General features: G+C 34.8%; 1 protein-coding gene across 1 annotated transcript in view; it reads right to left on the bottom strand.

The window, feature by feature from the left end:
- Positions 1-13,335, bottom strand: part of KLHL1 (kelch-like family member 1) — a gene marked incomplete at its 5' end in the record, with an annotated part of 154,595 nt that overhangs the window by 128,910 nt on the left and 12,350 nt on the right. The window contains one exon of the mRNA XM_009880207.1: positions 6,779-6,975. Within this exon, the coding sequence (XP_009878509.1) occupies positions 6,779-6,975 (197 nt within the window). The remainder of the gene's footprint in view (positions 1-6,778; positions 6,976-13,335) is intronic.

Here is a 13,335-nt window from a genome sequence, read left to right as displayed (position 1 = left end):
TGGGATTTCCTATGTTCCAATTTGTGTCCGTTGTCTCTCACTCTGCACCTTCAACAGCAGTCTGGCACCATCTTCTCTGTATCCTCCAATTAGGTAGATGGAAAGAGCAGTAAGGTCTCGCTTAGCCCTCTCTTACCTACATTCAACAGGCCCAGCTCCCCCAGACTTTCCTCATATGCTGTGTGCTCCAGCATCCAACCAGCTTGGTGACCTCCACTGGACTCACTCCAGTACAACCATGTCTGTCATACTGAGGAACCCAAAAGTAGATGCAGCACTTCACATGCAGTCCCCTGGGTCCTTTTCTGCAGAGCTGCTTCTTAGACATTTGTTTTCCAGCCTGTACCGGTACTTGGAGTTATTTGTCCCTAGATGGCAGGACTTTGTATTTCCCTTTGTTGAAATTCACAATGTTCCTGTCAGCCCATTTCTCCAGTCTGCCCACTAAATAGCAGCCCTTTCCTCAAACATGTTGATCATCTGCCCCTGACAGTTTGGTGACATCTGCAAACTTGCTGCACAAGAAAAACATCCTATCAACTAGATCGGTAATAAAGTTGTTAAACAGTATTGGACCCAGAGGTGATCACCATTTACTGGTCACCAGTTGGACTTTTACTACGTATCACAACTCGTTGCGCTTGTCTATCCAGTCAGGTTTCCACCCATCTTAGTGTCTATTTATCCATACGTCACCAATGTGGTGATAAGGTCAAAGTGGTCAAAACAAAGTATGACAGCTGTTATCTGGACAGTATCTATTGACCAGTAACTGGTCAGATATTTTAAATAGTAGAAAGCCAGATGATGACCCTGTATATAAATCATGTTAAACAGCATATGTTAAAGAACTGTTAAATTACAGTACTAGTTTGTTTGCCTCACTCCTTATCTGACCTTAGTTAAAGCCATATTAACACTGAAATAAACCACTGATGTCTGAATGTACAACCATAACTTATTAATGAATATCACCACCATCTATCAATATCTCAATAATATTTTTCTTAATTTCAATATGGAGTATTTTTATAATATTTCAATATGCTTCAGGACAAGGTGTTGCAAATGGAAATGGATAGGAAGTTTTATGTATCACTCCTTCCCCACTCCACCCCACCAAGTTTTAACTGATATTTTATGGCTTGGATAATAAACATAACTAATAACATGATCACTGGAGCTCTTCACCATAAAAGATCATTAAAAAATTTGCATAAGGCACTCACTTCACATAAACAAAATGGTTGCTCCATCTGCAGTATAATCAGAATTCTCAGTAAGTTGAAGGGTCTATATAGAGTCAGTACATGTCACTGAGATTACTTACGTGCTTATAATTAAGTTTGAATAATGTTTTGCTGTGCTGGGACTAATGACCCTTGCACTGTGAAGCACAGAACTGCATCTATGAGAGACTAAACACCTTCTACCACATCATTCAAAGGCCCCTGCAAACATTCTGTATCTCCCAGACTTGGAACTGTAACATATGTTAGGGTCCTTTATATTGCTAAAATTTTCACTGGGTTACAGACACATCAATCACTTTATTCATGTATGTTCTGGTCATGGAAATTTTGCTTACCGTCACCCTCCCACTCAATGCATCAAAGTAATTTGAAGATTTACCAAGTTTATGTTTAGCAATTCTTTTTGGAATATGGTGAAATAAAAATGTAAAACAAGCTCTATCATCTCAATAGTCGAACTGCAGTTTTGAGATATAAAATAATCACTGAACTTTAAGTGAAATTTCCTGAGAGGGAAAGCACTGAAAGATTAAATAGTTCTATACATGAAGTATTTAAATTTTCCATTTGAAACAATCAGGCTTCAGTCAAATTGCATAATATTGAGATGAAGAAACTGGTAACATAAGGTTAGGTGGGGGTGCTGATCTGCTTGAGGGTAGAATGGCTCTACAGAGAGATCTGGACAGGCTGGACTGATGGGCCGAGGACAATGGTATGAGGTTCAATGAGGCCAAGTGCCGGCTCCTGCACATGGGTCACAACAACCCCATGCAGCGTTACAGGCTTGGGGAAGAGTGACTGGAAAGCTGCTGGCAGAAAAGGGCCTGGGGATATTGGTGGACAGCCAGCTGAATATGAGCCGGCAGTGTGCCCAGGAGGCCAAGAAGGCCAATGGCATCCTGGTCTGCATCAGGAATAGTGTGGCGAGCAGGACTAGGGAAGTGGTCATCCCCCTGTACTCAGCACTGGTGAGGCTGCACCTTGAGTGCTGTGTTCAGTGTTGGGCCCCTCACCACAAGAAAGACATTGAGGTGCTGGAGCATGTCAAGAGAAGGACAATGAAGCTGGCAAAGGGTCTAGAGTGCAAGTTTTATGAGGAGCGGCTGAGGGAACTGGGGGTGTTTAGTCTGGAGAAAAGGAGGCTGAGGGGAGACCTTATCACTCTGTACAACTACCTGAAAGGAGGTTCTAGAGAGGGGAGGGGTGATCTCTTCTCCCAAGTAACAAGTAATAGGACAAGAGGAAATGGATTCTAGTTGCGCCAGGGGAGGTTTAGATTGGATATGAGGGAAAATTTATTTGCTGAAAGGGTTTTCAAACATTGGAACAGGCTGCCCAGGGAAGTGATTGAGTTACTGTCCCTGGAAGTATTTAAAAGATATTGAGATGTAGTGCTGAAGGACATGCTTTAGTGGTAACTTGGCAGTGCTAGGTTAACGGTTGGACTGATGACCTTAAAAGTCCCATTCAACCTAGACAATTCTATGATTCTATAACTTGGAATATCACAGTCTAAATTTCTAAGCATTATCTATATGCTATAACAGCAGCAGAACCATGTTCTTTACTGGGAAAGAAAGAGCAAACTACAATTGTATTCAAAACCTTACAAGAATGAATAAAATCTTTAAGAATTTCCCTTGCTTTGAAACTAAACTGCAATTATATTTTTAAGGAAAAATATGACATACTTTTCCTCTCTCAATATTTACTAATGTAGAAAACTAGTTGTTATGAGAAATGCTAATGGTACATCAAGGCCACAGAGTTCATTAAACTAGCATGGTCTGTTACAAACTTTCAGCAATAAACCTATAATGGTTAAAAATGAAGTATATTTAAAAAAAAAAGAAGTCATATATTCTAAAAAGAATTGTATCCCAACAAGCTTGCCATCACAATTTTGAATTAGACTTTATTCTGTTTTATAAAGAGACAGATAAGACCATAGACTATGATTAACTTCTGACAAGCAAGACAAGCTGATAAATTGCTGACTGTAGAGGTCAGCTTCCCTACCTATGAAACCCTTGATAACTAGAAGAATAAAGAACTGTCACTAAAAATGTATGTTAGACGAATACTTTAGCTTATTGATGTTTTCCATTTTGCTGGTTTTGATTTTTATAAAAAGACATCAGACATGAATTTCACTGTACTATCATGTAACTGACAATAAATTAATAATTCAAAGTCATCAGACATATGGCTTTGCAGATTGAAAATTTACAGAAATTAACAAGCTAGTAAAAACCCAGACTGTAATTAAGAAGTACAGAAGTCTTATATCAAGAGAGACATAGATATTTGTGCTGCTACTTAAATTAGCAGATTCATTAAAAAAAATAAAAAACACACCATGCAAAAAAGCAAACAAAAGCCTTCAACTACAGACTACAGAAAATTAGTTCTCTGGGGATTTTTTGTTTTTTTTTTTCTTTTTTTAGGTAAAAATTATTATTTAATTTCACCTATGTAATTAACTAAGAAGCAAAATTATTCCAAGACGAGATTTAACTTCAGTCAAATCTCAAAATTATTCTACAGTATATGCCATGTCTATAGATTTATTTTTGCAACATTAGTTGAAAAAAGCTGTCTTGCTCCCCATTCCCACAACCAGCGTAGAATTATTGTTCTCAAAAAACTTTATAATACAACACTATTACTTTTTGTCAGGCCTAGTTGCATTTCTCTATAGCATTATGGTTAGCAGAAGAAGAATTTTTTTCTTTTTTTTTTTTTTTGATAATTCTTGGCTACAAGATTTAAGAGACCTACAATGGGGTTAAAATAATTTATTGTGCTTAATGTAGAGTAGATATTTTTGTAGATGTAAAGAACAAGATGAAAGGTATATAATTTTAGTTATTACCCTTACTTTTTCTTTAGTTTGGGGACATATGTATCTACTCCATTAACTTTGTTATTTGTACTCTATTAAAAAAATATTCTCATGATTAGCATTATAGAACTTTCTATTCAGATAGTCAGCTATAATTCCCTATTCACTGAACCGATATATTATTAAAATACTCTGGCACTATAGTGCTAAATATCCAGGAAGAAACTCAGTTTTTGTAAAGATTTGAAAAAACATAGAAAGAAATTGTATTATTTCAGACTTCAAAAGCCATTAGAGTTCTTTCAAATGCTGTCAAAGCTTCCCCCTCTCTCCAAAGTTTTCTCCTAATAAGTGCTTTTCATATATCGGAGAAATTAATTTTCTAACAATTAAACTAGTTATGTGATAAATAATTTAAGTAAATATTTAAGACAATAAGCTACAGAAAATTCACTTCACCTGTTTTAGTTTTCACATTTTCATGGAGAAAAATTATATTTCTTTAGAATGCAGAATCATCCAGACTTTGAAAGCTGCATTCACTAATCCGTTATTCTGCCTTCGTATCAGAAACTTCTGAAGCTATTTATTTTCTATAGCTTTCAAAGAATGGTAAATTTTTATGAGCAAGCGACCACATAATATGCCAGAGTTATGGGAGTACTACTGTTTCCTATTCACAACAAATGAGCTTTTTCAATGACACCCTGGAAGAGGATTCACAGAGAGAATTTTAGATACATCACTTGCAACTCTTAAAGAAAGCAGCCTGAAAAGCTTTAAAGAAAGGACCTTGAAGTTCTCTTGAAAGCATGGGAACTTTTAGAAAACAAGGATTTCCCCATCCTTATTTTTTAAAGAGGTCTTCCCCTCAAATCCTCTGCATAGGACAGGAGGAGTTTGTCAACAAATTCCCCCTTGCCCTACTTTACCTTTGCTCTCATCACAGTTCATACTAATTCCCTGGAGTCTGAAGGAAAAAAGATAATGCTTTCCGTTACCTCAGAGACTATGCATCTACTCTTTGCTCTGCTTATCATTTCCTACACATTCTTCACATTACAAGTCTCTGTTTGCTGTTCCTGTATCACACTCTCCAGGGTATCTTTCGTGCACTGTAGTTTTTCCCGGTTATGCACGCATGTAGATGGAATAATCACTTTTCTCTCATGTAGATTCCCTCCTATAGAAAGCACTGTAGTCAAGACAGGCCATAAGGCACCCTTCCCCACTCACAACTGGTCATCCACACGCTCAAACACAAAACAGTAAATCAAACAGATGTAAGCTGCCTCACACTTGAATGCAATAACACGATGCCTATGAAAATATCATGCACTATGGAGATTAACTTTTAGGATTTTGTTTTCACTGGGTTGGAAGTTTAATCATGCTCAGAAAAAAATATTGTAAATGCATAACTGAATAGATGTGATTATTTGTCTTTCTAGCAAAGAGAAAATGTGACTATCGTGCCTGCTTGTAAATGTGTTGTAGTTACATCAGAGCTTGCTTATTAATTACAAATTACTTCCTTTTTGATCTACTGATTTTTCTTGGCAATTTTCCCATTACACCTAATTCAGACTTTAGACCTGAGCATTAAAAACTATAAAAGATTATATAATACACCCAATCTCTTAGAAATGGGCACAGATCTTCATGCACTTTGTGATGCATCAGATATGTATCAGTCACAAGTCTTCAAATGTACTATAATCAGCAATTTCATTGACTCCAAAATTATTTAAATAAATTGTTTTAAAGAATCATGATGATTTTTTTTTTTAAATCAAGGTTTTCCTCTATTAGGGTTTATTACATTTTTTTCATTATTCATTATATTGCTTTTCACTCAAAAAGGGTGAAAATATCAAAGTAATACATAAATCTAAAAAAATATATTAATAAAAAAGTTGAATTTTTTCAACCCATACCTGTTTAATTCTAATGCAATCTCATTCTAAGGTACATCAGATAAATTCTGCTTTGACAGCTTTTTTCTCTCCACTGACAGACAAAGGTTAAACTGAGTAGTTTGGACCTGGAAAACTACATTTTAGATGTCTAAGTATAGAGAAAATTTAAACCAGCCACAGAAATAGCTCTGTAAACATAAAAAGCTTATAACCACCTGAGATGTAGTGGTAAGAAAAACAGTTATACCTGTTCTGTCAGGTGTAACTGGAAAAATTTAAAATATTGTCAGATAAAATTCTTTATGTCTTCAACTTTCTGTCTTAATCTACTCCATCGATGAATACAAGGAGGGATAATTCTTGACAAAAACCCCAAATGAAACAAAACTTCCCTTGATACTGTTCCAACAACAATTACAAAGCTTCCCTAACGCTAAACCGAAAGGAACAGCGATTAAAAAGTATTCTGATGACTTACAGGTACTTTTTTACTATTATCACCTGTATGTGAACGTGCATCTAAGGCATATACTGTTCTAATTCAGCAGACAATGCATTCATCATACCAGGACAATTCTCATAACTTCACTGAAGTCGAGAGGAATCACCCCTCTCATGGTTTCAAAGAGACGACTTATGAAATAAAGTTCAATACAAATACAGAATGATTTCAAGCTAAAACTAGCAAGATATTTTTGCTTACATAAAATATAGAGGATTCACAAGATCATAATTTAGATATTCTATAACTGCCTTACCATGGTGTAGTTATGAGCCACCTTCATAAGCTCTGTGCATCCTTGCGCGTCAGCAAATGCTCGTATTCCCAAACAGTTGGATGGGTGCAAAAGCTTCATTAGAAAATGGCAGCAAACCTCTACTACTTGTGGGAGCTGGAGGAGGCAGGCAGCTGCTAGGAGATTTTCAATGGTGTCTTCTTTCAATTCCAGGCAGCCTAAAAAAAGGATTCATAAAACATGCAAACTTATTTACTTGGTATTTACAAACCATGCAGTATCAGAAGATCTTTTATGAATAATCCTAGCTCTATATAAATAACTCTACAGAAAAAGTGAAGAGAAGGAGCGTTAGTCTCTCTGACTGGACACCTCAGTTACCTGAACATTACAGTATTAGAAATATTTCTTTTTAAACTGCTATTAATACAACTATATAGGGATACAAAGAGAGATTGTGTGGAAAGGAAGAGAAGACTTAGGAATACTGTTTTCTTTTTTTTCTATAATGAGACTAAAATATGAGTAAGTATCTGGATATCAACTAGGCTGTGATTTTTTTTTTTTTGTGTTTGTGCATTGAAATTGTTGATAAAACTTTCATTATCTTCAGTGGTATGGAGCAAAACTCACAGCCGTTTACCTCCCTGCAAAGAATGAAATAAATGCCTAACATAGTATGACTGAAACCATAAAAATATCTTCAAAATAGGGCTTAAAATCTTCAAATTTCATATTGCTTATTTGTAATGTGACTTTGGGATTAATTTTATCTGAGTAACATATGGCAGGCTTCTCAGCATATAGGTCTTTTAAAAGACTTCATATTAGCCAAAAGAACATATATGGATGCATAATATTTATCTTCCACTAATTAATACTTATATTGCACTTAAATTTGTAATTTCACAAATAATTATCTTTATCTTGCAGACTGATACACTTTTTAATAAATAAAAGGTAAAATAAACAAAATAAACTTAAAAAATAATTTATTTTGTTGAGGATTGTCATTCTTGTCATCATGGTCCCCCCAACCATCATTTTTAAATGAGTTCTTTTTCACATTAGTATCTCCTATAAATTGTTTACATGATTAACTTAAGGAACTATAAATTAGAGATCACAAGGATGTCTTGGAGAACCAGAAAAAAAATAGGAAATTGAAATGTGCAAAAGTAATATAAATTGTAAGAAAATGACACTTCTTATTTTGCTGTGCTTGGAAGAATCATTTCAAATGATAAGAGGATTAAATGTATATTGATCTTTCTGTTCAAAGTAATATAGTTCAACAGTTAGATAAACTCACTCTTTTCCCCACACAATTTTTGTATTTGTTGTCACATAACGAGAAATCTACAAATCTTAATAGTTCTATCACATGGCACTGAGGAGTTCTAAAATCCTCAACTTCTCAACAGAATACCATTGAAAAGAAAAGCTGCTTTATATTGCAATACCAAACCCAAAATACAATAACCATAACACTGAAGATCTGACCTTTTCTCCTTTTTCACCATATCTGGAGCTTTTAATACAAGATGGAAACTGGGAAGTTATCATTTACTGGATTTAGTTATAACACATCCTTTTGCAAAGGTCAGAGCATCAGATCAAGTTCACAGCACAATTTCAGTGGTTTTCCTCTGCTTATTTTTATGCTTCTGTTAATGTCACATGAGTTTATCTTTATGTTATCTGACTTTTTCTCATCGTTTCTGTCCACCATGTGTTTATGCAATGTGGTCAGAAGGCACACTCAGCAGCTGATTTTTGGCTGACCCATGTATTTATCAATGACACTTGCACATTTGCTGCATGCTTGCAGGTAATGGCTGGCTCAACACGCTATTCATTATCTAGAATATAATTCCACTGTGTCATGTGGAAGCTATCAAAAGATATTTGTTTTTAGGTTAAAAGTGATCATCCCAGTACCAGAAGGAAGAAAAATAAAAATGCGCAAAACAGCTGTGAAAAGTACATGCACTGAGAAAAGTGCTGATGGAAAAAAAATTAGAAAAATGGAGTTTTAAATCTCCTTTTCTTGTATGCTATTTATATGCTTATATGCTGTTTAACAAGCTCAGAGAAGTCTCTGGCCCTACAAGGCTGGTCCAGATAATGTTTGAAGAATAACATAAGGATTGAAAGAATCATCACCCTTTATGAAGAAATGTAATAGTGTCACACTTTGGCTTTTTATCACTAAATGTAGCCTTAGGAGAAGAACCCAAAGGAGACAGTCAAAGCCACATCAATCTATTCTCAAATTGAAGATATTTTCTGTTAACTTGAAGGAAAACTAGTACTCATAGGGTGTTAGTTGGGAACTGGTAGGATTAAAATAAGTCAATAAAAAATATTACCTGTTTGATAAATTATATATATCTTTATGTAACCAACATGACTATTTTGAAGGAGATCCTTCACATTTTTATGGAAGAGTGAACAAGTTTCTGCCTTACATATTAATCAAGGCAGTAAACACACAGTGGCTTCTGGGATACCTGGGGATATGAATATATTATAGCCTGACTTATTTTTAACTAAATTCAGAAACACCAATTTACTACTCAATATATCCAGGATGGGAGCTAGAAAATTACATTCAGCTTGAGTTCAATAGGTGGTTACTGTGCTTCTTTCTTTCAAAACTGTCTTATCCTGCCTTTTTTTTTTTTTTCTCCCCCTGCAACATCATGTTAAGAAGTAAGACAGGGTTCTCCAGGATCCTGTTTTTACAAAGCATTAGATTCAATAGTATCTAATCCAACTAAATGCTTTCCAAATCTTACTTACCTTCATTTTTAAACATCAAGACAACTTTGTAAATTTGGTCACAAGGGCCATATTCACTTTTTCAGAAGGGTGCTATGACATTTTTATGCAAATTCCTCTAGGATATCAAGTGTTTAGCATGGTCAGAGTTTGAAAAAATAACCGTTAAGAGGCTCAGTACATACAGTGTCAACTCTTCAGACAGTTTCATACTGACAATTAGAAGATCCAAGCATCTATTTCAAAATGTTTAGTAGAATATTCAAGAGGGCATTAATATTACTGCTTCTTCAGTTCACTTCCCCCTCACATTTTTAGACAATAAGGAGCTTGTGCAAGTACTTCAGTCTGAGCAAAACAAATTAACCAAAGCTTAAAATCTCATTCTGTATTACATTAATTAGGATGAAAAAATATATGAAGAAAAAAAAAAAATGCAATCAAAATAACTTTAATGGATTGTTATTCTAAATTATAGTTCTATGTATGACAAATTTTATGTGCTTTGCTTATGCAGAAATTAAAATGCCTGTCTTCGGGATGCATCTTTATAACAAATACGTAAATTTTATTACCTTATTGCAAAATGTGAAGCAGACATAATACACAAAAATTCCTTGATACCTTTATTTTTTTGCTAAATCTTTTTCCAAGTTAAGGGACAGGTTTGGGATTTTTTTTCTTTCTTTTTTTTTTTAATCCTATCTTTGTTTTTATTTTTCTTCTACTCCTTAGGCTACATTATTACAACCAGTTTTGTGTATAGAGAATCACTGCATCTTTGACCACCTTTGCATGATGTTAATAAGGTCAGTGTGTGTCACAGGAATCAGCCTCCCACAGCTATTGACCAATAGGTGTCAATACAAAAATGGCGGTACCCCTCAGTAGGTACTGCTCACTTGCTCTGTGCATAAGCAACAAATTTTAGCCCAGATCCATAACACAAGGTAATATCATTTTATCGCATGTGCGTAGTAAATATATTCTCTCTTGTAATTACACATTTATGCATTCATAGGAAGACTCTTCAACATTCTTAAGACAGCTGTGAGTAGGGGCGTACCAGTGAAGTCCACTGACTTCACTTGACCAGTGAACTGTCATTAGAAAATTAGAAAAAAAGGCTAGAACTAATTCCTTTTAATCAGGTATTTTTCTTTTTAAGCTTTCTATTTCATGTGTCTTCTGTTGCAGTTTTGAAGAGTTTCTGAATGGAATTATTTCCACAGGCTAACCCATTGTAGGAATGCAGCTTCTCTATTAGGTCTCAATTTTTTAAAAATAAAGGCAGTAAAAGGTATCAGGATAATATTTATTCAGAATTCGCATAGTAGAAGAATCGCTTACAACTGTGGTTACAAGAAGAAATTGCTGTTTTGAAACAGCATCAAATTCCAGTGAAGACTAGAAGAAGCTTATAAGAAAGGTGCTATGCTTCGTATCGCTATAACAGATCTTTTTGGCATAGCTTATCAGTAATCTTACCAAATCTTAGGCATCTGCCAAGTAGCCACCTGAGCTAATCACCTGAAATCTCCTTTCACAGTCAATGGAGAGAAATATAAGGTGTTAGAGCAGTTTTCATCCACCCTATTATTGTCATCTACTTTAGAATGAGATGAATGGCTCCCCTTAGTGTGTCTATTTCTTGCTTTTAACTATAAAAGGAGCACCTTCATTTGACTTACTGAGACACTGTTGGTATTTCTATTTGCTGATATGAATTCAGTTCATCTGCTCCCAAACATACAGTACTGGAATCATTAGAATCCTCAAGTATCAGGTGATGAAGTGTCTGGAAATGCTTTAAACACTTCAAAACACTCTTTGGGTCCAATTCTGATGGTCATTCTCTCTGTTACTGTCAACTCCTGGTAATGACATAATGTGGAGTAATCACCTCTTATGTCCATCCATGAATAGCAGCCGAAGAAGAACGCAACAAAAACTATTTTCCCTGTAGCAGAACATCTTTTAGTCTCCAGCTGATTTCTGAAGTGAACATTAAGGTTTTGATTTTGACCTGTGCCTTAAAAGATAAATTCTACATTGTACCATCTCCCACACGTTTCATAAAGGTGAAGTTGTTTTCAGAAAAGAAAACATGACAGAGAGTATATTCACTTTGCAGAGGTTTCCCCTGATCAAACTCTTCTTTATTTTCTGTTAATTATTTATTAGCTGCGGACCATGGTCATCAGCTGCAAGTGAGGAAGACAGGTACTCTATGGCTGACTGCATTTATTTCCTTACAGATTGGCATTTAGCATCAGTGAAAACTCTGAAAGGCAGCTCATATTGTTGCTGTAGATATTAAAATAAACAAATAAATACTACTTCAAAAGGGACTAGTCTCCTACAAAAACAGATAGTACAGTTTAAACTGAGGAAAAAACTTAGGATCTGCCTGTTCTCTATTATCAGACTACTCATCTTACATACTAGCAGCCAAAACCTAATCCAAATACAAATTAACCCCAAAATTATGTATGACCCATAGGTGTGTTTACTAGAGGGTGCTGATGAATCACTGAATTTTTTGGCAGCTATTTTGGTATCAGCCACCATAAATAAAAGACAAGTTAAACATATGACTTAGCAAGGAAAATTATTTTTTCCCCAGTGGATAAAAATCTTTTCCTAACAGAAAATTTTCCCTGTCCTGAACAAATTCAGTCCCCCTCAACTCTAAACTAAACAGAGTCCTCTGATTGGAACAGATTTATTTTCTGTTCATATAACATCTTTTTTTAATCCCTGTGGATAAAATTCAGTTCTTGAAAAGGACAACTCAATTTAAATCCTCTTCACGCAGGAGACTTAAAATGATTTTTTAAAGTAGTTTTAATGTACCTTTCTATGAAATAAGGTCTAAAAAAAATTCAAAGTTAAAATCAGGAAAGCATTCACTTAATTCAGATTCATAACTTTTGACTATGATTTGACACTCGATTACATTGTGAGTTGTGGTGTTAGTTTTTTAACTTTTCACTACAAAACATGACGTCAAAACTATGGGAATTTGTCATTTCAAATAACAATTTTTATGTGAATTTTTTATTTAATTATTATTATGTATAATAAATAATTTCCTAAGTGATTCCGCAGCCGTAAAAATATGTAGCTTGCCAAAAATGAAAATGTATCCATCACAGTAGTATGAGAATTCTTACAAATTAAATAGCTTCATTCTTTTAAAAAACTGCACAATTATTTAAACCCTAATATTGCTACATCTTTGTTTGAGCAAGTGGACTAAACTGGCCTAATCATGTGGTCATTCATGAGTACTGCCAAAGCCCACTGTATTTCAATGGCGCAGAAAATTATAACACTGCAGAGTGATAAGGAAATCCTATTAACAAATTAAAATCCCCCCTGAGCAGGAACCTTCTTGCAAATGTCTGGCTAAAGATCAGAAAAGTACATTAGCCAAAATATACCATGATATGGTACCTTTTCATCTCCTGGTTTCAAAAAAAAACCCCAACAAACCAAACATCAAAACTCCTCTGTTGTACACTGAAATGTCACGTTTTTAAAGAAAATTTGTCTGCTGACTTACAAATATCAGCTTTTTAGAGAGAGACATTAAGATGCTACTTTCTCCTTGTCAAGCAACTGACATTCGCGTGCCTTAGCTCACTTTAGATACTTGAACTTAGTCACCTGTAAGATATACATACAAATAACAGGAGTAAAAACAATAAATAATTTTTGCTGGGAGTCTAATCTTCATAAAACCTTCCTATAAACTTTGAAGAAAGATATGTTAGTGCTCTGAAACACAC

The sequence above is a fragment of the Charadrius vociferus genome, unplaced genomic scaffold, assembly GCF_000708025.1.
Source record: "Charadrius vociferus isolate BGI_N301 unplaced genomic scaffold, ASM70802v2 scaffold182, whole genome shotgun sequence".
Classification (NCBI taxonomy): domain Eukaryota; kingdom Metazoa; phylum Chordata; class Aves; order Charadriiformes; family Charadriidae; genus Charadrius; species Charadrius vociferus.
Note: the sequence above shows the minus strand (reverse complement) of the source record. Positions and strands in the feature narration are given on the sequence as shown.